This window comes from Paramormyrops kingsleyae, chromosome 6 (genome assembly GCF_048594095.1).
Source record: "Paramormyrops kingsleyae isolate MSU_618 chromosome 6, PKINGS_0.4, whole genome shotgun sequence".
In the NCBI taxonomy this organism is placed as follows: domain Eukaryota; kingdom Metazoa; phylum Chordata; class Actinopteri; order Osteoglossiformes; family Mormyridae; genus Paramormyrops; species Paramormyrops kingsleyae.
The window spans coordinates 21,471,607-21,497,825 of record NC_132802.1 but is presented as its reverse complement, the minus strand read 5'-3'; the positions used below and the strand labels follow the sequence as shown (position 1 = coordinate 21,497,825).

At 39.3% G+C, this 26,219-nt stretch overlaps 2 protein-coding genes across 3 annotated transcripts in view; one reads left to right on the top strand and one right to left on the bottom strand.

The window, feature by feature from the left end:
• The window catches only part of necab3 (N-terminal EF-hand calcium binding protein 3), a 48,847-nt gene extending 30,070 nt beyond the window's left edge, over positions 1-18,777 (bottom strand). Inside the window, exons 1-2 of one of the 2 annotated variants that reach the window (XM_023808822.2) lie at positions 18,453-18,777; positions 1,666-1,690 (exon numbers count right to left, since the gene is read on the bottom strand). In XM_023808822.2, coding sequence (XP_023664590.1) covers positions 1,666-1,690; positions 18,453-18,575 — 148 coding nt within the window. In that variant the 5' untranslated portion in view covers positions 18,576-18,777. The remainder of the gene's footprint in view (positions 1-1,665; positions 1,691-18,452) is intronic. The other variant, XM_023808823.2, reaches the window with a different exon arrangement.
• Positions 18,778-20,035: 1,258 nt separating this feature from the next.
• itchb (itchy E3 ubiquitin protein ligase b) overlaps positions 20,036-26,219 on the top strand; it is a 41,086-nt gene continuing 34,902 nt past the window's right edge. Inside the window, exon 1 of the mRNA XM_023808779.2 lies at positions 20,036-20,238. The gene's annotated coding sequence lies outside the window, so the exon portion shown is untranslated. The remainder of the gene's footprint in view (positions 20,239-26,219) is intronic.

The following is a 26,219-nucleotide window of genomic DNA, read 5'->3' as shown; positions in this document are numbered from 1 at the left end:
CTGGAACACCTCCTGTTCAAATTATGATTTCAGTCGCTCCGGGGGACCTGCAACAGAGAGTGAAGTCTCTGTGACTATAAAATAATACCATCCCCATGCATGAGGGCAGATAGAGACTCATCCAGGTGAAGAAGGTTCAAGTTACAGGAGCAAGCAACCACATTTGCATTAGACTCCTTTGTTATCTATTGGTCTCTCATTCATGTCACTGTCTATACAGTGCAGTAATGCATTTTACCTCATGGTCTAACCTACTTTACATTTGCCCCATAAAAATCTTTTACAAATAACTCTGAAAACTTAATTTCAGATATCCAGTGATTTAAAGAACTCCTGGAATCCTTTAAATCTCATAGAAATCAGCTAAACCTGCTGGCTCGATAATTCACACTTCCTGTACAGTTGATTTCTTTTTTGAGCAGATGTAAGTGTCTGGCCGCAAAACGGCATGCTTGCATTTGAAGATTTCTAGACATGTAGCTGTGAAGGGTTCACATTTTGGTTTAGGTCCATTCTATTTTATTTATTTCATAAAGTACCCTTCCCAACACATCTACCCCAAAGTGTCTCACATATACAAATTTAATCTACCTTTAAGTTTACAGTATTCTTAGTATACACTGTGCCTACACCAACTCTCTGTAAGGCTTTATGTTTGTGTGTGTGGGTCTAATCATTTGTAGGACACCAGAGGAGCTACAGTACACATAGTGATGTGTACAACAGTCGTGAAATGACAGGTTTAAAGATGGATGTTTAAGGAAGAGAGCTGTGAAGACAGAAGACCCAGACACAGATTAATGGGTCTGAGCATCTTAAAGCTTTTATGACACTTTCATTCTATTATAAGCACATATATATGTTCTTTCATAATGTGACTAGATCATTCTATGACAATATTTAAATGTAACCGAGTAACATGTTTCTTCATTTTTTACAAATGCAAATAAATAATACTTTTGCTTTCACCTCTTGTGTCTTAATAATCAGGAGACCAATAAAGGACTATCAAAATATTTGCAGTATGTCTTATTCCCGAGCTACAAAAACACTTAAAAAGAATATATACTGTATTCAACAGAACAAGAAGTCAGGTTACCAGAGGTAACACAAGAGGAGACCGTATTATTCTTCTTCAAAGAAATGCTATGACTCAGTCAACATTAAAGATTCTATCTACTTACATTGTGTCTAGGCTAACTGAACCTACTGAGGACTCTATTTTTCCCAATTATTAAGCAGGGTTCAATCTGTAATTACTTTGACACTAGTCTATAATTTTGGCAAACAACTTAGGTAACTCAGGTATAGTTGACTGCTCAGTTAGAGACATTCTATGATTTCATCTTTTACTACCAAGGTTGAGTATATTCAGATTTGTTTATACATACACATTCAAACACAAAAATACTTAACAAATACACACAAAGAGGGTGATTAGAGTGAGCGGAGATACAGCATTGTGAATTTAGAGAAGGTGTTAAGTTCAAGATTGAAGATTCTTTAATTGTCACATGCATTCTTTAATTGTTACACCTGGCTGGGGTGAATAGATGGGCCCTCAATCTCCCAGGTCATCACTTTTGGCAAAAAGTTCCTAAACAATAGTGTTGTAGTCAAGACCGGTCTCGAGAACTACAGCACTACTAAACAAACAGAACTTACCATTTTTGTCAGCACGGCGAAAGATCTGAAAGGAAAGATGAAAAAGATACTTTCATTAAAATGCATTAAATTGATCAAAAACTTAAAGTTAATTTCCAATCAGGGTACTTCTTGTGATATATGTCCAATCTTTTCTACAAAGTATAGAATAAAATGTAGATGTTTGTATTTTTAAATTATATTTGATTTTAAGCTCTACCTCTCCTGTAACCTTGCTCATGATAAGTGGAAAAAGACATATATTTGACTCAGTTTCCATATTTTTATCAGATGCTTTTACCCAAAGCAACGTTACTGAGAATGTCCCTGGAGAATTATGGGTTAAGGGCCTTGCTTGCCGGCCCAATCTGCCGACCTTTTCATCACTGGCACGAGTCCTACCCTGCAGAGCCACACAACACTCATTTTTATTGCTGTATTGTGTATTGTAGAAGGATTACACCTATCTGCTGCAGGTCAATGAAACCAAATAGGAGAATAACCCATAGTAGTTATATAAAAGGAGACAGAACATAGTTTATATTTATATAGGCAGGTCTTGAACTATGTAGGGAATCTGCTACACAGAAAAAAACACGACATTCATTCAAAATATTTTATTGACAATGTATAATCATAATGACCATTTCTATGTGAACCCAAAAGAGTGCCGCTGTTCAAAAAATTGTCTGACAAAGTATTGTGTAAAAGAGCACAACCCATAGGTTGGTAAAAGAAGCCTAAGTGAGGCATTTTCTGCCTCACTAAGCTCATAGATGTCAACATATTTCCATCACCTTTGAGTTAATAGTGTATTGTTATAGAATATGATGCATTTTTAAACCCACCCAAGAGGGGCAGACTGGCAACAATGAACAGCCTGGCAGTTTGCTGTCAAGAGTTTAATCATTCAGAACGTGAGTCAGCCATCAGGCAAGATAAACTCATTTGTTTGCTAAAATTTCTTGTTGTCTTGTGGACATGTAATTGGTATAGGCCTTCTCTAAGGGTGCTTTTCCACTGCACCAGCTACCATACTTTTGGTACGGTATAATACTTTTCCATTGACTTCCAATTGAGTATTGAGTACCAGTGCCAAAAGTTCCAGTACCAAAAGTGCTAAAGCAGCTGGGGTACTTCAGTACTTGCGGGGGGATTTGAAACAATTTCATTGCCGATTGGTTATGCAAATGGCCTGCCTCTAAACACAATACAATGATCTTGAGTGAGATCCTCTGGGCATTTCCCTGGGCCTGTTGCCTCTGGTCCCCGTTCCTGTCCGTCGTCCTCGATGGCAGGGAGATCCTGGGGCCGCCAGCTTCCTGGGCTCCAGACTTTCGGCAAATCCAAAGAAGGTCAGAAGGACTGTCCATTTTCCAGCAGAGCTGCTAAGGGGTCACAAAACCCACTCATGCCATCAGGAGGCCTGGCTGTCCCATGCCACTCATCCTGGCAGTCCATCCTGCCTAGGCCAACTGTGACTACTGCTCCCCTGTCGGCCAGCTCTCCAGGGTTCTGGGTGCTCTCCAACCACTCTCAGTGTCCTAGTGTCTCGCCAAGTTCCAGCCCCAGGGCTTGTTATCCCCCTGGGGGATTCCCCTTGTCTGTTCTCCGTGTTTCCCGGTCTGGTTTTGTGCCCCAAGGCATTGGTCCACTCCTCTGTGCTTGTTCCCTTTTGGTCAACTCTGTTCTGGTGTCTGGTGTTCTGTCTGTCCTTTCTGTTTCCCCTCTAGATTCTCACCCTGCCTTTGTCCTTCCTAGTCCCCTGATTCTGCCCGTGTCCATTGTCCCCTGTCTGGTTCATCAGAGCCCTAGTCCTTGTGGTTGGTTTGGTGTTATCCCCATCTTGTCAGTGGTTTGTCTTTGGTCCTGCACACCTTCGTACCTGGTCCAGTCTAGTGCCCCGACTCCCTGGTCTGGTCCCAAATCATACACTCCCCGTCTTGTCTAGTGTCTTGTTTCCACTGGGGTTTTCTATCCTCCTCGCCTTTTACGGACCTGACGCTATGCACGCGTATGTTACCATCTTGATAACGTGCCCTTAAAATAACAGTGAAATGCTGCGTCACTGACTTCAGGCCAGATTTTTTTCGTCAATCTCATAATCGCTTTCTGCTGCCTCAAGATAGCAATGTGGCAACAATGCATCTAACTACACCTCAAATTAAGACTGACATGCCCACGGATGCTCAGATGGGCACAACTACAGTTGCTATTTAAACAATGTGGGTGCTGGACAGGTAAATGACCACTGTGTCAGGCCCATGCTGGCAAAGACTCCTGCGTTGCACCTGGTGCCACTTTGTGTCAGATATATGATACAGATGAGACACTGGTGCCCCCTGAGATGCCCAGCACTTCAGAGCTTCCCAGCACATCACTTTGACATTCCCGGAACTCCTTGCTGAAACGACATGTACAGTCTTTTGTAGTTTCCAGTGATTTGGAAGATTCTTGCACCGAGAGGGAGGTCATGGAGGCCACCGTGGTGACAGGCCAGTCAGCTTTCGTAGAAAGCTGTAGTCGTGGGTCCTGTCGCCAGGGTTCTATAATGGAGATGCCCCCCAATCATTCCACTGGATGGAAAAGTGAACATAATCATTTGTCTCAGCCTTGCCCACATTTCCTCCCCTAATGGAATCCAGGTGCACAGCCTCCACTGCCATCAATGCGCAGCCTGTCCCCCGAAGAGCTGTTCAGGATGTATTTTGAAAGCACATCTGTCAAAATACTGTGCAATAACACAAACAAGGATGCAGCCAAAAATATTGCTGCTGGCAAGAAGTACAGGTGGACTGACATTTCACCCCATGAAATGTACAAATACATCAGATTATCACTTTTCATGGGCATGCCGAAGCTTCCCAAGGTCAGTGATCACTAGTGCATTAACAGCGTCTTCCATGTTTTCATCCATCAAAAGGTCATGTCCAGATACAGGTTCCTCACCATAACTTGGAACATGGATATGAATGACCCAGCGGAGGATGTAACAAATGACCAGAAAAAAGGCACAAAGCAGTATTACATTCTGCACCGACCCTGACCTCTGTGTGAGGTCTATAGACTGCCTGCAAGTCTACATACCACCAAACCATTTCTGTGGCCAAGCACATGGTAGCTATCAAGGCTAAAATCACTCTGAAGAAATACATAAAGAACAAGCCTAAAACGTGCAGGATAAAACTCTGTTTTGGCAGATAGCAATGGCTGCACTGTGCACTTAGACAGTACTTAGGTTAGCTGTCTACCAAACTGTGTGGAGTGTCTTTACCATCACTACAGGAGAGCTACCAGCACATACCTATGGCCATTTTTCAGTGTTCAGCGACCTCAAAAGTGTCACAGAGGGGCACAGGAAATGCCAGCTGTGTGTCAAGCATGCAACATGCTTCTCTGTGTTATTTTGTATAAGAACAAATTGACCAAATGTCCACACAGCTCAAAACGTAAAAATTAATTGAACAAAAGAACACAACACAACCGGCAAGCCCCAAGTTTGGAACAAAGTCCTCGACAAGCCAATGAAGTCACAGAATGTTTTCAGGAGCATCACAAAGTACAGTGTGAGCCCCGTATCCGCAGTTTCAGTAACCACAGTTTCAGTTATCTGCAGTTTCAGTTATCCACAGTTTCAGTTATCCGCAGTTTCAGTTATCCACAGTTTCAGTTATCCACAGTTTCAGTTATCCGCAGTTTACTACGGTTTGAAAAAAAAAGGAAAAATTCCGTAAATAAATAAATAAGTTTATTCATGCTGTGTCTATCCTGTCAGTACCCCTCCTGTTTTCTTCCTTCCTGGTCCTCGTTTAGTCTTAATTCTTCTTCCTACCCTCTTGTTAATCACTCCCCAACTGTTTCCTGTTTGCTCCTTCATAGCTCTTGTACTTATCTGTGCCAATCCTGAGTTTCCCCAGTTCTGCCATTATTACCACAATCCTCTCCCCGTCATTCCCTATAATAAAGTCCCCTATGAAGGTTTGCATCACAGCCTGCAGTTCAGGTCATGCTTTCCTTCTCTGCTATGACACAAACGAGTATGGGCTGTGACGTGGTAAAATCTGCCAGCCCATCTCCCCTTGTCCCCAAACCCATGCTTCCCTGCAGAACTCTCCTCCAGTCTGTCTCTAGCGATCTTGCTGGTTGCATTCATTGCCACGTTATCACTGTTTGCGTTATAAAAATGTTTATACAACAGTTAGTTTCACCCAAGAAATGTGATTGGACAAGAGTCTTTCTATGAGTGCGGTTATCAGAGTATGACGGAGCAATGGAAATGATGCTTTTTATTTAAGCAATAACATATGAGAAGGAGTGCGGTTATACTCCAATATATCATGTCTGTGATTGTCTTCGGCACCCGGCCTGCAGCCTTGTGCCTACGACTGAGTTTTATATCTGAGTTTTAAAATCTGAAGAAGACTAGTATTTTTTTGTTTTATGGCACTTTTCACAAATTTATTCAGATGCTGTAGACTTATTATTTACATATGCTTTTAATTTGGATTGTGCAGATTGTATGGATATAAAATATTTTTTAAATCCTGTGCACTTTAGTGGACATTTTCTACGGCAGTGTTTAAAAAGTTTGGTCGTGTTGCCACCTGGGGCCTGTATCATAGTGAGATTTGTTGGTTAGGCAGAAAATTTGTCAAATCTATGGTGCCCAAATCTAAAATGTAAATGTAAGTAATTCACTCTCATTTAGTCCAGACTACCTTAAACCTGACAAGTTATCTGGTTAAGCAAGAAATTTTGCTTCATGATACAAATAACTTCTGCCATTACCCTTTCCTTCCTTTGTAGCCACCTGTTCTGCTTCAATTTTCTAATTTGCCTTGAAATTAAATCAGTTGTAGACCTTCATCCATATAATGTTTTGGTGAAATTGAAATAAAATGCATGAAATACTTTTTAAGTTATCACTTAGGTCAGGTGTGATCACCCTTCCTTTTGCTGCCACTAAATGTGTTGCTTCAATTTTGTTCCATATCCAGATCTCCCCTCATACAATGTATCTGTAGTCTTTTAATAAGATCTGTCAAATACTTTAAGTCCCCCCTATTCAAATCTGGCCCTCGATTCCAAATCCAGGCCTTGTTTTCAAGTCTCCCAGGTAGTTATCTTAATAATTTCTGGCTCTAATTGGCCAGAGGCTTCACAACTGGCTCTCAGGTAAAGGAAAGTTGGAAAAACAGCAGTGCTCGGCCCTTGAGGACCGTGATTTGAATAACCCTGCTTTAAGTTATCGTCCTAATAAGATCAAGTGTCTGAGACTACCCTTCTCACTTGGTGGTGCTGCTTCAAGTTTGATGTCATCTGTCAATTAAAGCAGTCAGTGTCTCTGGTTTCCAGTTCTATGTCTAAAATTAAAAAAGAACTTAATGGTATCTTGTTGGATGGTTAGATGAACACCACTTTGGATCCCAAAGGCCTCCTCAGGGGCACCTCAGCCATTCCATGTATACATTAAATAATGTTTTAATAACATTTACTAAAGCCAAGATCTCAGCTGGGTACAGACATTCACCTCATCCTCTATGCTAAACTGCCAAATCGGTGTTTTTTTTATACAGATATGAATCCCATTTCACACATTAAGATGCAGAAAATCGCCAGTACTGTTGTCATATTGAGCCAGTGCCAGCTAACAAGAAAATGGAAAAATTAAACCAAATGTTACTGCTTTGCATGACTTCTGTGACTTTACAAGGTAAATTCTGAGAAGACAGTGTTCTTGATGTCATGTTATCATTTAGAACAGCAGTCTCTTTATTTGCCGGTCTTTCTAGCACCTTCTAAACAGGCCAGATGGATTTTATCAGCATTGTAAATATGATGCTTAACAAAATTTGACTATTTTCTTTGTGGGCACGATGGCCTTTATGTAAATTATTCTAGCTTTCATTAGAAACCCCAAATGTGCCTTTCGCTTGTTGGATAATATTTAATGGGCAAACTGAGGAACAGCAATTAGTCACTGAATGCAGACCAAGGACTTGATACCTGTTAAGATTATGGACGATGAACCTATTGAAAGAATAAGGTATATTATGTAGTTTCTAATTTATATAATTTGATGAATTAATATGAAGCAGTCTCTGAGGTCTCTAATTCATCAGAGAGATCATCCCAAAATATTCCCTGCTGGGCAAAACACAGCTGTCTATTCCACTTAAAATAGTACAGAATGATAATTACACAACCCAGTGCAGCTTTACTGTGAAACCGGTGCTGTCACGATACAGAAAGACCCACAGAGACTGTGCTTCTGCTTCTAAAAATCCTCCTACATTTTTAACAAGCTACTGTAGGGATCACAGCCCATCCTAGCACAGAGGCAATATTTGTAAGAACCAAATCACCACCCAAAATCTCCACTTCCACCAAATACACACCATCCATCCACTACACTTGCCTGACTATACACAGAAACCCAAGAAATCGTGTCAAACAGCAATTTCCCAGAAAATATCATGGTACATGAGTATTGAAATAGCATACCCTAGGCTAAATAGAGCGTATAGCCTAGTTGTGACAATTATTTAGAGCTAACCATGTAACCATGTTACTAGGCATGCGATTCGTGCAATGATTGCATGCTAGGCACACAGTGTGGCATGGTCATTAGCAGTGTTGCCTGAACCTGGGTTTGAGACCCCGCCAGGGTTCTAGGTGTGTGGAGTTTGCATGTTCTCCCTGTGTCGTCCTGGGGTTTTTTCCAGCTGTTCTGGTTTTCCCCCACACTCCTAAAAATATGCTGAAGCTAACTGGAGTTACTAAATTGCTCATGGGTGCGTGGGTGTGAGTGTACGGTGTGTGTGAGCTGCAATAGGTTGGTGCCTCATCCTGGGTTGTTTGCTGCCTTGTGCCCGTAGCCTCTGGTATAGGCTCCAGACTCCCCGTGACCCTCAATAGGATAAACAGTTACAAAAAATGGATGGATGGATAGATGTTATATATGCAATTGGCACATCACAAGGACTGTGATAGGCAGCTGGGCTGAGATTCGGCTGGGGGGGATGTCTAATTTTTCATACTGTCCAGATGTCATACTGCGGCATAAGGTATTTTGATCGTATTTTCAAAACCTTGCATGTCCCATTGATTGTCACTCTCAGTGTATCAGTGAGAAGCAGAGAATAATCCACCTTAAAGTCCCAAAGGTGGGTTCTCCCTTGTCAAATGTCCTCCACGTCTGGACAACCATAGCAGAATGTCATTGAAAAATGAAATACTGAGACCACTGGGCTTTTTTCCCTGACATATGGACGTCAGCTGCAGCAATCACTCTCTGTCTGTCTGGAAAATTATGAAAACGAACGACCACAGGGTGAGGGAGTAGATCAGGTCCTGCTTTAGGGCTGGGATAGCTGTGGGCTCTGTCTAGATTAACTTCACCTGCCTTGGTATCTATTCTAACATATTCAGGTATCCATTTTCCAAGAATTTAACCAGACTTGAACTTTTCATGTGAACTGGTTAGCCAATAATGCACACATTACAACTATGCTTACAGTTCTCCAAATCATCCAAAAGCCCTTATTAATAAGCATAAGAAATCACTCTCCATTTTTTTTTTCATTCATTTGTATGAAATGTTTATCAGTCACTATGACAAGTGGAAAAGAAAGCTGGCGTTTCCTTCTATTAACCACTTAAGTTTTCCTGTGGAAGACAATTCACAATTTTATTTGCTAAAGGTCACATTACTGTTCAGTTACAGTAAAAGGTGCATGACCTAGAACATGCAGTGTCTCTATGATGCTACCAGGTAAGTTGTCCAGGAATTGCTACTCAAATAAAATCACGAATGACGCTGTGAAAGTCGATGCCTAATATGAAGAAAAAAAACGTGTTGAATCTCGCTAAGATAAAACAAACGCTGTCACTCAGCTTGTCATGTTGCTTCATAACAGCCTCAGCATGAAGAATCAGGTAACTTAATACAGTATCTCACCTTGTCACCTAAGAAAAACAGAAAATCAGGCAGCTACTTTAAAAGCGTGACTTGAATGTAACCCAACAGTTTTGAACTGACACTACAAAAATATTCCCAAAAAAGCTTGGATATTAGACTATTTTTCCTCGACATTGCATGTACACTAGGTCTGCTTTATTTCCTATAGCTTACAGTACACTAGTTTTAAGATAATCTGCCAGAAAGGTCATCAAGACTCCCAGGGAATTAATATATTCTGGTTTCAAACTGATAAATTCTCTGTCAGTTGTACACTTGGGTCCTAATGACACAATTCCCTGTTGAAAGGTAGCAATAGACTACAAATGAGGAAGATGTTCCCCTGGGGATGGAGATGTTGGGGGGTGGCAGTGATGACGGAAAAGATTCACCAGAAACTCATCATGCTGCTCCCTCTCTTTCACTATTTCAGGTGAACGTTGCCAACAACACCTTCCAGTTCATGTGGAAACCCTTTGAAGGGCCAAAATGGTAATGTTGGCCACAATGGAACATGTGTTTGTCGACATTCTGGGAGCCTTCCCCACTTCTGATCAGGGAAATCGATAGGTTCCCGTGGCCATGTCCTAATTTACTAAGTGACCTCAGGCGTATGTTGTCCCTGATCAATGCGCAACAACCATTGCTGAACCCTTGATCAACAGGGGCGGACGATCTTCCCAAAAAAATCATACTGAGATCCTTTTAACACACAATCATGAGCCACGATCTGAACTGCAATCTTTCTTTCCAATTTTGAAATTTACCATTAAGAAGATCCGGACTCAAATGAGCCTAAGGACTTATCTATTAGCACCATTTAAAACACAATACTGCATTGAAGACACCATTCTCAGAATGGTCATTAAATCCTGAGTTTTAAATACCCAAAGTTGTGTCAGATGCTTCTTTTTAAGGTGGTTGAACAGATTTGTAGTATTACCTCCAGAAATGCCAACCGTGGCCTGATAAAGTTTACAGGTAACTTTGCTTTGTGAGCAACATCTGACCGGGCAGCCAAACCATTGCCACTCTACCGAAATCAAATTCTTTTTTGGTTCTTCGCAAACAACACCACCTGCCTGATTTGTACCTGACACGTCTGTGCATGTGCAGCATTACACTTTTCGACATATTTTACAACGGTGCCCAATTTGTACCACTATACTTCATGACATTTTCACGACCCAACCTGATTCCGTTAATATTTCTTTTCATTACATAATGTTAATTTTACGCACTACTTCTGAGCGATCTCCACCTGCCCAGAATGGGATATTAAGCCAAGCATTCCAAAGTTGGATTCTTTGTGTTCTCCATCTATTTAATAAAAGTTGTTGTCAGGGTCAGAGCCCGTCTGATCCTGTCCTTGTGTCTCTTCTCCGTGTGGCCAGCAGCCATCGCTTGCCAGTCCCTTTGTTGTCTCACTGTCTTTGGCCCTAGTGTGTTATGTCAGGTCCCTCGACTGTTGCATGGGTCAGTGGGTTGAGTGTGCAGTACAGAGATTGAAGCTCTCTGGTCCTCGGTTCAAGACTGGCCAAGAACCAGTCTTCCCTATTCCTCTTAATTGTTGTATGTGTGTGTATATAAAAAAAAAATCATTGTTTAGTAATGGCATATTTATGGAGGTAAAAAAATAATTATATGAATTAATATAGGCTAGTTATTTTTCAGTGATGGTAAGGTAAGGGGTGTTGTATACTCCTAACTGATATCAATGAAGTGAATAAAGGGGGAGACCGCCCTTCTCGAATATGGCAATCTGTTACAGTTTCGCATTCACACTGGAACTGTGTCAGAAAGTTACTACTAATGTTACTAGGTTGCCAGGGGATTGATTAACAGGTGGACTTTACCATTTTGCTCCCTTTTCCCACACAACACCTTAACAGAACATTTTTCAAAATATAAGCGGGTTTCAGTGTGTGTGTGTGGTAATGGGGTTTCAGAGAGTAAGCAGAGAGATGTGTCATTGCCCCCACCTAACTAAATGTCTACTCTGTTTATCTACCTCTTTTTACCTACTTTGCCAAGTGAGTCACCAAAGCGTTGAATTAGATGATTGATTGGTTGGATGGACATTTTTTTTTTTGTGACGGCTAAGATTTTGGCATGGTGGGGCCTCAGGGAGAAATGTTACCAGCAGAAACACCAGCTAAACAATATAGCAACCACTGCAGTTTACTGTAAATATAGACAATATTGTTTGCCATAAAATGGCAGGATTAAAGAATCAGCCAGTGCCTGTAAATATGTGGCACGTGGTCCTCAAAAAGGCTGCGGTCCACATGCGTGAGGTACAGATTGGGAAGTTGGTACGGACCGAGTTACACTCCCCATCCGCCATCACGATGGCTCACATTACATTGTTTTCAAATCTGTCATGCATGAAAGAGACCCTGCGATAGAGCCATAGTTCGGCCAATCAGCACAGCCATCTAGTAGGAAGTCATTCTGTTGGTTTGTGACCTTTGGACGAATACATGTTATTACTGGCCATCGAAATATTATGTTAAGTTTGGAAACATTAGTAAGACGATATCAAAGATCATGATCTCTACGATTTGCATTAAAAAATACATTGTGGATGTCCTCAAGATCGATCAAGATATAAAATCCTCATATTTCCCACCCCTACTGGTCAATGAGATGTTCTGCTACTGGTCAATGAGATGTTCTGTGGATGCATGGGCACCAGAACCACCCCTCTGCACCCACAGAGCGATGGCTTGGTCGAAAGGTTCAGTTGGCTATTCATACCAGCCGCGGTGGAGTGTATATCAGATGCTGTCTGGTTGAGTGGAACCTCATGGTAGCTCTCCACCGTGACTGACTGGCACCCTATCAGCCCATAGCTGTAACTTAGCAGAAGTGGAGGGGTGAAGAATCAGTACTGTCTCCACATGCAGCCAGCATGGAGGTGCCACCTTGGCCACAATGGCGCCAACTTAGGCTTCCTCAGCACATTCTTCCTTACCAGTGTTTCCATCAATACAGAACAATAAACTATGGATTTCTTATATATATGATATATGACTTTGGTTTCTTATTATTCCCTCTGGGTTCTGCTGGCTAATCGCATTTCCAGATATTAAATAATGAAACAGCAATGACAAAGGTTGCGTCAGGTCAGGTTGGGGAGCATGCACTGATGCGGCGCATTGCTGCACCCACCACATGGCGAAACTCCTCGGGATCCCGTATAAATAAAAATCTGAAGAAATCCGCAAAAAAAAAGGGACACAATTTTGTTACTCACCATTTAGTAATAGTTATTAAGAATGAAAATCAATAAGGTTCACTCACTATGAAATGTCCACAACTGCCCAATGTACTGTGACGTGTAGCCAAAAAAAAAACAAGAACTTGTTTGCTACTGATTAGACACACAGCCTGTCACACAAACAGATTCGTTAGAACCTCCCTCAAAATCTACTTCCACCCCCTAGTTGGCAAAATCCAAAATTTATTTCTGGCTATGGGACTGTGGTTTTGAAAAATTGCGATGTCAATGGAAAAGCACACTAAACTATAGTTATCTGTATCACAGCCCTGCAAATGGGATAACAATTCATCTATGTCTGAAGAAATATGTTGTGATTCCCATTTTGCAAAAAGTATTAAACTTACATATGACTCCTGAAATATAACATATTGCCATGTTCCAATAAGTGTGTCACATCTTCAGGAGACACGTTGAAATAAGACCAGGGAATAAGAGACCGATACTGCAGGATTTTAAAAGGAACCTCCCTTTACTTCCTGGAGCAGATTCTGCCCCAAGATGGTTCTCATACAACAAATGCAAAACTTCATATTTTAGTTCAGAGTGAACCCCAGCTGCAAGCAGTGTTGTGCAAGTTAGTGAAAATGAGTAGTTGCAGTTACTTCATTCAAAAGTAATTTAATTATTTTAACAATTACTGCATATAAAAGTAATTAGTTACTACATAAAGCAGGGGTACCCAATCTTATCCGCAAAGGGCCGGTGTGTATGCAGGTTTTTGGGATAACCTGTAGGACAGCTGTTCAAACCCAGGTGTGAAGACTCTTTCAGCCAATCAGTCCTCTAATTAGTAATCTAATTAGGGAGTTGCAGCGAAAACCCACATACACAGCGGCCCTTTGCGGATAAGATTGGGCACCCCTGACATAAAGTAACTTTTGCATCACTTCAGTTCTCATTTTAATGCATACATACCCACACAGCACACATACGTCACTGGAACTGTTGTTAAATGATCATTTTCTTTTTATGGCTATTAACAATATTAAAATTATTACATATGCTAGGCCTAATGTGTGTTTTGGTGAGTGCATTTTTTTCAGCTTAATTTTTTTTAGTTCAGTTTAATCAGTTCTGCATTATTGTTAGAGCTATTGTTACTGGTTCCATCATGTTGTCAATATTTAAAATAATAAATGTATAACTTTTAATCAGTTAAATTGTTTGTCTGATATGTGGTTTGAAACAGTATGCCGACATGTGGAGTATACAGAACAAATCTATCCTATATTATATAAATATATATAGTATAACCCAATTGCGGGTTAATTTGAAAAAAATAGTTAGTTAGGCCTACATTACTTGTTATACCAGCACTGACTGTAAATATACCAGAATACTATGTCGCTGGATAGCAACACATTAAACTGATGGAAATATAAACTAATACTTAAAGTATGGAATATTCATGTAGGAGTGTAGGACCAAAAACTGCAAATAGACAGTTGGAGTGAACAAATGACAACCAAAGAAAATGGATATTTTTCATTTGGCTAAACAATAAAATAATATCTTGTTACTTATTTCTAAATAAGCGTAATTTAGCCTAAGAAGAAGATTGTTAAGATAACTGACACCGAAATGTTTGCATGGTCGTTTCAGGCGGCAGTAACTGCTGCAGCTTTTGGTGTTAGTGGGCCGGTCTACATAAAAAAAATCATTTGTAGTATTATTTACTGTTTTGCTGTCATGACCTTGTGACTGTGACCTATTTTTGTCATGTTCTAGTATAACAAAGAAATGAAACTACATAATGGTTTGGTTGTGGGTAGTATTTTCTTGATGGACAGGTTAACCATAGGTTCAATTCGGTGAAAGGTTACAACTACATTTATATACACCTTGCTTACAACTGTTGCTTAACGATTTCTTATAGTAAAGAATATTAGCAACTGAGCTGATTTTCAGAGCATTTATTGTAATTTACTGTAAAATACACAAGTTAATGTAATTTTATGACTTCTCTAAACCTGTGCTGTAATTTGTTATACAACTCTAGTGGATTTACAATAACCTTACTGTAGTTCTACTCAAACCAGGAGTGCTTATCTCAAAATTGTTCATATCCTTCTATTGACCGTATACCTTCTTCTCGATTCTACTCGCTGTTCAGCAGACTAACAATCTTTAGTTCTAGTTCTGTACCATTCTTGAATTTGTGTTTCTTTTCGATTAATCTACTCATATTTGTATATATGTTTCCAATTAATTAAAACATATATATCTGGATTAAGGGAACATGTTTGATAAGACATATGAATGTTTACAGCTAAAATTGGTCTCCTATCTCTTGTAGCCACAAGGGATGTTATGTCCTGCTCATCATGTCCACCTGACCCTCCTGTCCCCATCCTAGTGTGGCCCTGATGAACCACACCTGCTGCTTGTTACTCCTGGTTAGTCTTTGTATTTAAGCACCTGTTTGTCCCATCAGCCCCAGTCAGGTAATTGATGTTCACTAACATATTCTTAAATAAAAATATGTGATTAGCAAAACCTGTGACTGACAGTGATAGAAGGGAAAATCTCTAGCTCCTAAACCAAACCATCCCATGAGCCTGAAGGACTGTGGAACTGTGGGATGTTAAAGCTGAAGTTGTAGCCATTTCTGTTCCCCTTGCAAAATGCAGCAATACCGTAACTCTTTGACGATTATGGAGCTGTTTGTGTCTTTTAGATAAGAGGAAATACACTGGACAGAAACCGTATAGATTACTAGCAACCAAAAGCAAAGAAAAAAAATGGATTTACAAATGCAGTTTCTATTACCATCGACAAATCACTTATAAGGCATTGTGTCTACTTTTACTGATATTTTTGGGGGAATAAAGTCAAAGATTGATTAAGTACTTCAAACAAACATTTACACTCACTTAGGACTAGTAGTGAACTGATTTATCTGAAGGTTAAAACATTATACCTTAATGTCTGTAATGGTGCTAGTTTTCTAAATTTCAGGTTTAAAGTCAAATAAAATCCACACTATATTTATATAAATATATAAATGCGTTGTGTACCGGATGACTAATAAAATTGTGGCACTCCCAGCTGTGCTTTTTATTCAGCGCATTGCAAAGCGTTCCACTGACAGCGACACAGGAGTGAGAACAAAAAATTCAGCTCGCACTGAGAAATATGATTATTCAGAAAAAAAGATCCCCTGTGAAATCTCCAGGACCAAACAACGAGAGAGAAGAGCCAGACGGGGTGTCCCAATGAGAGAATTCAATGGCTGTCTTTATATAAGAGTGGATGAGTTGCACTCAAGGGGGGGTCTGACAAATTTTGAGTGGGCTTCTTGTTATTTTACTACCTAATGTGCCTGGTCTGGAGCAAACAAATTTCGAGGGGGTTTCAAACCCATAATATTACTACATGGCTACTTGTCTGGTTGCATTTACCCATTTAAAGCTGCCAGTGCATGACACTGTTGAGTGCATTCTTCACCAGGGTCAGTAATAAACACAATAAATCCCCATTTGAGTAGCTTATCAGCCTGTGGAAACAGGCTTAGAGTGACAAGCGTAAGTCAGTGTTCACATCCTTAATACAGAGCATGTAGGATGTCAGACAGATATACGTGGGTGTGCCTGACAAAGCTGTTTCTTAGCGTGGAGTGAGAATTTGTTTATACAAATTGTTTTCCAAGCAGGCTGCAATCGACCCAGTAACTAAAATGACTCAAAGGCCGACAAAAGAATGTTTTGGGCCACTGTCCACCAGTGTATAAATTCCAAATATTTGTGGACCAGTTAGATCTGAAATGCACTTGTTGGGTGATGAGAGCTTGCATCGTGGCAGGACTGTGGGGATCCAGTCTTTAAATCTATTAAAGTTTGCAAGGGATAAAACTCTACCAGCACTAAATTATTTAATATCTAAACAAGCAATATGAGCTAAATGGGCTTCGCTTGTTCCTTATGTTCTTAGGCTCATTGACAAGGCAGCATGGGGCAAAAGTGCTATGAGTGAGCTCTGCTGGGAGCTGCTGTGAGTGATATCGGCTTGGCCCGCACACATTCCTGTCACCCACTTATCCCATCAAGCTTCTGCTAGGAGACACCAGTAAGTGTGCAGGGGGTGGAGGTGGCACGTCTCTATGTACAATTTCAAGGACTGTCCTTTCTGACTACGTGAAATCGGTTCAAAAGCTGCAGTGCATAGCAGAACATTGGGTCAGGGCTCAGAACACAGAAACATCTCGCACTACATCAATGGGGATGGATCCATTAGTCCATCACTGTATTCACTGTAAATAACAGACTCTGACTCAGGAGATAATATTATTCCATTATTTTAGGAGAATAACAAGCAGTTCAATACATCAAGTTGATAACTGTTGCCTGATTACAGCAGTTACAATGGAAAAAATAAGCTTAAGAATTTTTACTGTGGTTGACCACAACAAACAATTATAATTTTTATTGTCAGTTTACTGACATTGCTGTACTTATTCTGCTTTTCATTTCTGCTACTTTATTTATTACCATTGATTAAATACTCCGGCACTAGGTATTTAAAGCCCAACCTGTCATATGCTTTTTGAAAATTATTGTAAATTTCCCCTTTTGTCACTTGCTGTATGTATGTAACACTGGGAGAACATCTTCTCAGAGCACTGTGTACTTATATAAGGATGGTAAGGATAGCCCACATGAGTTGACTTTAAAATGGGATTTCCTTCATATTAAAAATAATTGATTACAAGACCGAAAGTCTGTTCTCTAAATATTCTAAAATATTTGTATTTATACTAAATGTCTATTAAACTTAAATGATGAAACTTGCCATTATCATTTGATAATCATTCAGGCCTTCCAGAGAAAATATACCTCCAACATTTAACGATTTAAATATTTAAATGCAAATAGTTATAGTTAATAGATTGACAAAATATTATTAAAATCTCTATATATCTTCCAGAGGTTCTACTTTTTTAAGCACAACTGATATGCATTATTAATAATAATTTCCAGTACAACAAAGATTAAACATCTCATATTTAAAAATGAATTATAATAATAATAATAATAATAATAATAATAAATATGTCCCATGTGAATCTTATCGTCACATCCAGAATTTACAGAATGCAAGAAATAATAAGAAAAGTCATTTTAAAAATCGATGTACTTCATTGCTAGGACATTTTAGTTTTATATTCATCTCAGAAATCCAAAATAATCACAATTTTGCATCTTAGAAAGCACATTTATAAAATGCAAAATTGTAAATTTGTTTCAGATGCAATAACGACTGAAGGGATCCCTCCCTACTTCTCTTTTTATTTCATTAAGGAATTTATTTACTCAGCAGTATGAATTAATATATTTTTCATTCTCTGTAATATAATACAGTTGTCGGCGCTGCGTCCTATTTCTTTAATTCTTCTCTGCACTGAGCTTACTTAAAATCTTTTTATAACGTTTATGTCAAACACACTATGATAACAAAATGCTGCACGCTGAGGCTAGATGACTCAAGCACCAGGTGTGTGCGTGCTACAATTCAGTCATTTAATCATTTTTTTACAGAATACGGTGTATTAAGCTTGCTACTTACGTCCTGGAAAATTGAAATCCCTTGGTCAGGGTTATTCTGCAAGAGATGTTGTTTGTTGGCACATAGATGCTGCTGCTTGGCAGACTGAAGACACATCGTGATGATCTCCGTACATGCCATCATTTTTAACACCTTCGAGAAAAAAAATATCTTTATATTTAAAAAATCTAGCCTTTCCTCTTAAACTAACAAAATATAACCGTGGCTGTCTTTGGGTTTCGAAGTTGCTAGACCCAAAACCTGAGCAGTAGCTTTGATGATGAGCTTCGATTCAGGGATGCGGCTGTACATTGAACGGAACTTTCCTCAGCGAAACAAGTCGCCCCGCCTTCTCTGATATGATTGGTCACCACCGCCTTCGACTAACGATGCGTTACCGTTATTCGCGGCTGTTTCTCTGCCTTTTGGGTACATGGTTGCTTTAGTATTTTTACATTATTTCTGTTTTTGTTTTCGACTACAAGCTGAGCTTCATTAATTGAACAGCATCGATGTCGTCCAATATTACGCCGCGGGATAGTAATATAAATATGTATGCAGATCAATACAATCAATACAATCAGAAAAGATAGATAGATAGGTAGATAGATAGATAATACTACTCAAAAGAAGTCAAATAGGCTACTGCGGCATTTCAAGACTTGGAGGGGGGGGGCCTACGCCATCCTCTACCACACCGATAGCTCCATCTGCTGGTTCTTCCGCATGTTTTGACTATCTGTCTATCAATGGGCTTCTTGTACTTTGCGCTCTTGTTCTGTTTTGTCATGTCCTTTTGTTCAGACAATTACAGAAAAAAACAGTTATATTCAATATCAAAATCATAGCTGTTATATACCTCCTGTTGTCAATAGGGTATACAATACCATCTGAATGCTTTTCATACTATAATCCTGCTTGCTTACAAATCAAACACTACTTTATTTTAAAAAATGAAAGTTTGTCTATATATTAAACAAATAACTATAATTAAACAAAATAACACTTCAAACTTTTATCTTAATTTGTCCATGCGTTACTGTTTGTATAGATACAGCTGCATATCCTGGTCAAGGTCACAGGAGGCCTTGAGCAAGGGCACAAGGCTTGGATTCCCCATAATACAGGCAACTTAGAGACAATTATCCTAACTACATGTCCTTGGATTTGAGGGAAATCAAAGTACTCAAATGGAGACTAGTATGTAGCCAAAGTAAGTCAAGAAGAGCAACTTCAAACTCATAGTGTGGTGGAGAAATTTGAACTCCTGGGGTGCAAGGTGTGATGCAACAGTGCTAACCCCTGTGTCACTGTGCCTTAAAAGCTCATGGGCCAAATTTGCTTTGGACAAAATCGACTAAATAATTACAAATAGCTTTATTGTGTGTATAAATAGTACAGCTTCCCGTCATACAGCGAGCATGCTGAGCTCATGATTTTTACATAACAATGTGGTTCTTATAATTGAAGAAAACAAATTCCAAGACTAAATCGGGAAAAGGCATAAAAGTGACGGGCCCAGCGAAAAACGTGACGAAGCTTTAACCAATCATAAAATATAGGTGGTGTGATGTTGTCCAATCGCGTCGAAGGACTGAGAGCTGTAGGCGGGACAACGTTCCCAGAAACATGTCGAGCTTTGCGTGTTTTTGTCCCACCCTGCGTTCGTCACGTGAATAGGCTTAGACTATGGTGGAAGTTTGTCTCTTATACTGAGTTTTTATGAGGAAACCAAAACTACGCGGACTGAAACATTTGAAGGATAATTCGGGGATATTTCACGTATTTGGAGTCTCTTATTGATACGGTAAGTTCCCTGATTTTAAATACGTTGAGAGAAATATCTTCCGTGTTTGGCTAACTGGCTGTAACTAGCTAACCGTCAGTCGTCGTCGTCGTTTTGACAGTCGATGAGCCTTGTTAACAGTAACAAACAAGCAAACAACCTCGGCACTGGAACTAAATCCTGAGTTTAGACAGCAGTTTAAAGCATTAAGAAGACCGAAACTTATTTAGGTGGCTGTCCAGAAAGTTTTTTTTTTGTCTCAAAAAAGTAGTCAGAACTGTCATGTCTAACTGCCAAGCCTTTTTAGCCAGACGGCTCTTTCTGGGTGGCTTGTTTAAAGTTAGATGTACATTCTTGTTTCAGTACTGCGGGCAGAATGGGTGTTGAATTTGGCCGACGTCTATGAGCGTCAGTCTAAAGTCAGTGAATGTTTGGATTTCTTAACTAGCTTTCTATCATATGTAGTGATTTGTAGTGCGGAGGCAGTGTTCGTGTAGATGATTTCCAAGGGTTATGGTTGTTTACTTGCTTTTCGCCGTTCTGCACCACATCAAGTTTAGGTCAGGACATGTTAGCTAGATAGTTCACAAGCTGAGATTATAACGAAACAGAAATTGACTATCGTAAAGTCACAATAACTTTTTGAAAGTCGGACAATTAATTATTTATTGCTTAATTTAAAAACGAGGCAGCTAAATATGTCACTCACGGCTGACGTTGTATAAGCCATATCTATACTCTATGTCGAGCCATCGTTTAACTACCAGCTCATTGTCTTTGAAATGGTATGTTTTATATTTTTCAAGTTGGGTTTATTACCGGGATAGACGATTCATTCAACTTCAGACGTGTGGAAACGACAAATTAATTAGTGCAGTAATGAGAAGTAGAATACACGAAAAGCACGAACAGGCAAGTTTTTGTTGCTGCTTTGGTAATTCGATTAGTTATTTTATACTAATAATTTTAAACAATATGCACTACTATATCAACGTTAATAACTGTTTAGGAAGTGTACAGTTTACCTGTTTAAGTCTTAAATGTGTCATTTTTAATTCCATTGCTACGGCTGCAACTGAATTTCAAGGGAACACGGTTGTCTTGAACAGATATCTGAGCAAAGCCGGTGTAGCTGCTTTTACGATATAACCTGGCCTTTAGTTTCACTTTGGAACAAATTTGAATATCCAAACTGTCCATGCTTCCCAAATAAATAAATTACACTCTTACGGTAAGTGTCCAGTTACGGGGAAAGAGTGAATGTTTCCTAATTTTTGTCACACGTCACATCTTGGAGCCTGTGCTTTTAGTGTCAGCTTGTTTAAGAAAAATTAATACGTAAAAGTGATATGAATGTGAAAGGTAGGGTGAGTTTTTAATTAGAGAATTCTTATACTGTACTGGACCTTTTGTTTGTTTCTGTAATGGTCAAAATGTACAGGTACGTCTAAATATTTTAGTAAGAATGGAAATTGATTTGTCTAATAATTTCAGAGTCATGTGTTCAGTTTGAGATGGACAATTGCAGAACTATCTGCTTTAGCAATGTGTAATAGCATCATAGAAAATTGCGTTTTTAGCTGTAATGTGACTCATTGAGGTTTAAAAGTTTAAACTTATCTCAAAATTAATCTTTGTTGCTAAAAAGTAAATGCATGTGTTGATAGTTTTTGGAAATCAGTAAGTTTGTTGGCAGAAGTTGTGGAAATAGGTGTGTGTAATAGTTTACTTATGTTTATGGCATTTAATTGGACCTTGAAGGTTGGCAAGTAATAATAATGGATGCGTGGACAAATGAAAAGATCTCAGCTATAATTGAGATTTGGTCAGAAGAACAGATACAACAAGATCAGGATGGCGTGACAAAAGATAAAGTGTCTTGTTTAATATACTAAGGCTGCATGATATTGGAAAATTTTCAAACATCATGAGTGATTTTGGTGTAAAAAATATTGGGATATTTATAAAGCAAAAAAAGGAATTCAAATTAAATACATTTCTTACAAACCCAGCTAAGAGTGATTTAAATGGCAAGGATAACAGTGATTATGGTTGTCTTGAAGAATGTATGCAGGGCTCATGCAGAGGTAAATTTCAAAGTGATTTTTAAAAAAATGTGTAATCTTGAAAATGATTAATCATTAAAATTACAAAGCTTGCTAAGTTTTTTTTTTTTTCTCCTCCCCCCCCCTGTGACAGAATAAAAATGTTTTAGTGAAACTGAATCTCCCCCCCCCCTCCAGACATTATGAAGGTATATAAAATCTCAATCTAGCTGACTAGCTGAATGGGGTATCCATAACTTGTGATGTTGGTATTGAAATCGCACATCACCACATGCGATGTTGATAATAAAATATCGTGCATCGCAAAGCCTGAAAATACAGTGGTACCTCGGCTCACGAACTTAATTTGTTCGAGGACTCAGTTTGTGACCCGAAAAGTTCACGACCTGAATCAATTTTTCCCATTTAAAATAATTCATTCAAACCTCAGAAACACTGATTTTTTAAAAAAATTTTAAATGCCATTCAGAGGCAGTCTCAGCTGTTACGCCAGTGGAAAAACAACACAAAGTAGTTCGGTAGTGCAGTGGAAAAGCGCCCTTATAGTCTTACCTCTAAATGTTTCTTTAAATTTGACATCAAGCTTTTTGATGTTGTCAGTATTTTCATACATTATGCATTGTATTGTAATATAGTTTCCCCTCTCCTAATTAAATACAAAGTGATTTCCACAAACTGAAGTATTTTTTTATGGGCACAATCTCGTGAGAGGTGTTGTTTGGGCTGAAAATGTGTTTTCTCTTGGGCATTTCGTATGTTTTGCATACATCTCCATTGAAGTACATGATGGCTAGGCACCTGGTGTTGAGCTCCAGCTTCTGGTGTATGAGACTCTTGTTGGTGATAAGTGTCTTGTACTTGCTGAAGACAAAAATCTCGTAGTTTTCAGAGTACGACACACTGCGTTGTGTCTATTGCTTGTATCCACTTTTGTTTCTTGAAAGACTATTTTTTTCGGTTCGGCAGCTTATGAAAACTTCTTCACCCTGATGGTGATGCATCCTGCTTTGTAGCAGCTTTTAGGCATGTTTCAGTTTTTTTGGTTGGCAGAGAAAAGTGACAAGGAGGCACCTTCTTGTAATGAAGTCAACGTAGAACAATGAAATATTCTCCTGTCCAGTGGACTTGGTTTTCAGAGTATGATGCATTGCATTCTGTCTGTCAGCTCGTTTCCACCACAGGAACTCGGAGACCAGTTGTTTCAGGGGTGCTGGCATCTTTGTGCGTGTACCATCCACAGAAATTGTCCCTGTAGGACCTCTATCAGGGCTGTTTTCAGTTGTGAAATAAGTACCTACTCCAGGGTAGCCACTTCTGAACAACCCTGAAGAACTGCTAGGCAGGGCTTGACACTGAATTGGTTCAAATCAAGTAGGTGAGTGAAGACAACAGGAAGAAGTGCAAGTAAGTGGGTGCCCACAGTTATAAGTTAAATATTTTAAATATTAATATTAAATATTATTTAAATAATCGGGTCATTTGTGGGCAGTCAATTAAAATAAAATGTAAGCATATAAAACAGGTCAGGTAATGAGTCAGGCATCATTTTATCTTTATCAACAGTGCTTTGAGTCATGGTTGGGTTGAATAAATGCATCGGGTGAGTTTGGGTCCCTCGTTAATGGAATCGCTCATCACTGGTTCCTACACTGCAATGGAGACAGACACAAAAAACTGAAAGGGCTGATCAGGGGGCCGCTCGTCTAAATGTTTGAGCCACCTGGGAGGTGCTCGAGTGTTCCTTTGGTAGTTACTAGGCAACATCCTTACACTCATTCGGCAGGATTTGGCCATTGCACAGTCTCTGGCTCTGCCTACTCTGCCTACTGTGAGGGTAATTTTACACTGTCTGAACAATCCCAAAATGTGGAAAAATTCATAGGTTTAAAATGTCAATACAATATCTGCAGATTCTGCATAATTCCACATTTGTGAGTAGATACCGTTTTCATGCCTCAGCTCTGTGATTCTGTCCATGTTTTCCACATCACTGAAATCACAGGGCCGCATACTTGGTTCCTTTCATGAGATTACCACCCAAAAAATGTACAAGTTTTTTAAAAATTCTGATTTTTAGCCTCAGAAAAGGCATGTGGGGGAGGGCTATCTGTCTATCTGTCTTTGGAAGAAAGTACTTTTTACCTGCTTTCAAATGGGGAAAAAAATGTTTAAAGTGTGTGTAAAGTGTTTTGGGGAACTTTTAACTTTTACCATTGTCTTGCAAGCTGAAGTCTAGGCAATACCACTGTCAAAAACTCATTGAATGATCCTGTAGTTTGAACAACCAACTGGGAATGAAGACCTCTAGTATTCGGACCAAAATGATCAGTTATGGGAGTAGGGAAAATCCTCTTGCTGTTTTATTTGTACCTGTCTCTGAGAGGTGGTAAACTTAACCGTCATGGTTTCCAGGCTTACTGTACTCTTAAATTGTTTCTATCAATGATATGTGTTCCTTTTGAGAGGAATAGATGATGGGTGAAACACTTGTCTGGACCCTGGCTTTTTGGTACTTTACAGACATTTACTTACGCCCACAATTTGGTAAGCAGATTACTAGTGTGCCTAAGATATTAATGAGATGTGTATTGTGACGCCCAAAAGTCAGTAGTCTGTATAAATTCAGCGTATCCTTATGCTTATTAAATTCAGTTAGCGGAGCACGCCACACCATTATTTTAGTAAATCATGGAAGTGATTAGCACTGAAGTGGCACTGAAGAAAAGAACAGCTCAACAGCTGAAACAGCTTTTGAAAGAGGAGATATTATGGATAAGTTAAAAAGGTGTTAGTGGTGTAGTGGTACTTCTTGCAGTTTAAAGTCCGACACAGTTATTAAACATAAGAATATGCAGAATTTATAGAGATCACTAACTTTTGGCCGTCACAATGCGCATCTCATTAATAATTTAGGCACACCACTAAGCTGCATACCAAACTGTGGCCGTAAGTAGACGTCAGTATAGTACTGAAAGTCGACATCCAGACAAACGTTTCATCCGTCATCTAAAGCCCTGGTGATGATTGTGCATGCGCTATATAATCACAATTACATTGTGACGTGATCGCAGCAGCCCTGTCTATAGGTATTTCAAGTGTCACCGTAAGCAAGTAAATGCTTAAATATTCTTAAAATATGTAGTATATGTACACTATTTAACTTTATGGCCATAGGGTTTGCTAATAGCTGATGGTTTGTAAGTTATGCCAATAACCTTTGTGCATTACTTGTAGAGAGTGATTCATGCTTGTGTGATTACTCCCTTTTGCGTCATGAAACTGAACTTGGCAGAGTGCTCTTACAAACCTGAATTTCTTCCTGAGCTATGTTTCCAGCCTTGTGATTGCAATTGGTTATATAAAGTTTTGAGTATGCCAGTAAATTATTGATTTCACTAAATGCATATATGGTTTTGAGACTGATCCTTGCCACAGATGCTTTGCTTGTTAAGACAATAACTCAAAAACCATTTGATGGATCTCTTTCAAATTTTGCAGAAACATCGTATGGGTGCCAAATTGGAAATGATTTAATTCGGAGACAAATCACCCTAAAACTGAAACAATGCCTTGTAGTGGCTACAAAGGGAAGGGTGGAAGCAGACATTTGACCTGTATTTGATGGATCATATGACTGCTTCAGAAAAACAGTATATGGATGAAGATCTGCCCCTGGTTTCATTTTCAGACAAATTGTGCCAAAAATGAAACAGCAGCATGGTGTGCTAACAAAGGAAGAGAACAGCAGCTATACAAATATTTGGTCTTGTACACAGTAATTCTAAAAAGTATTTTGTATATCTTTTTCAGACATTGCAGGGTTGGCAAACAGCAAGTGATCTAGCTTTGAGATGGATAAACAATTGAAGCGGTGCCACATAGGGCAGTTTCAGACACTTGATCCCATTACGATGATAACTCAAAAAGATTTGACAG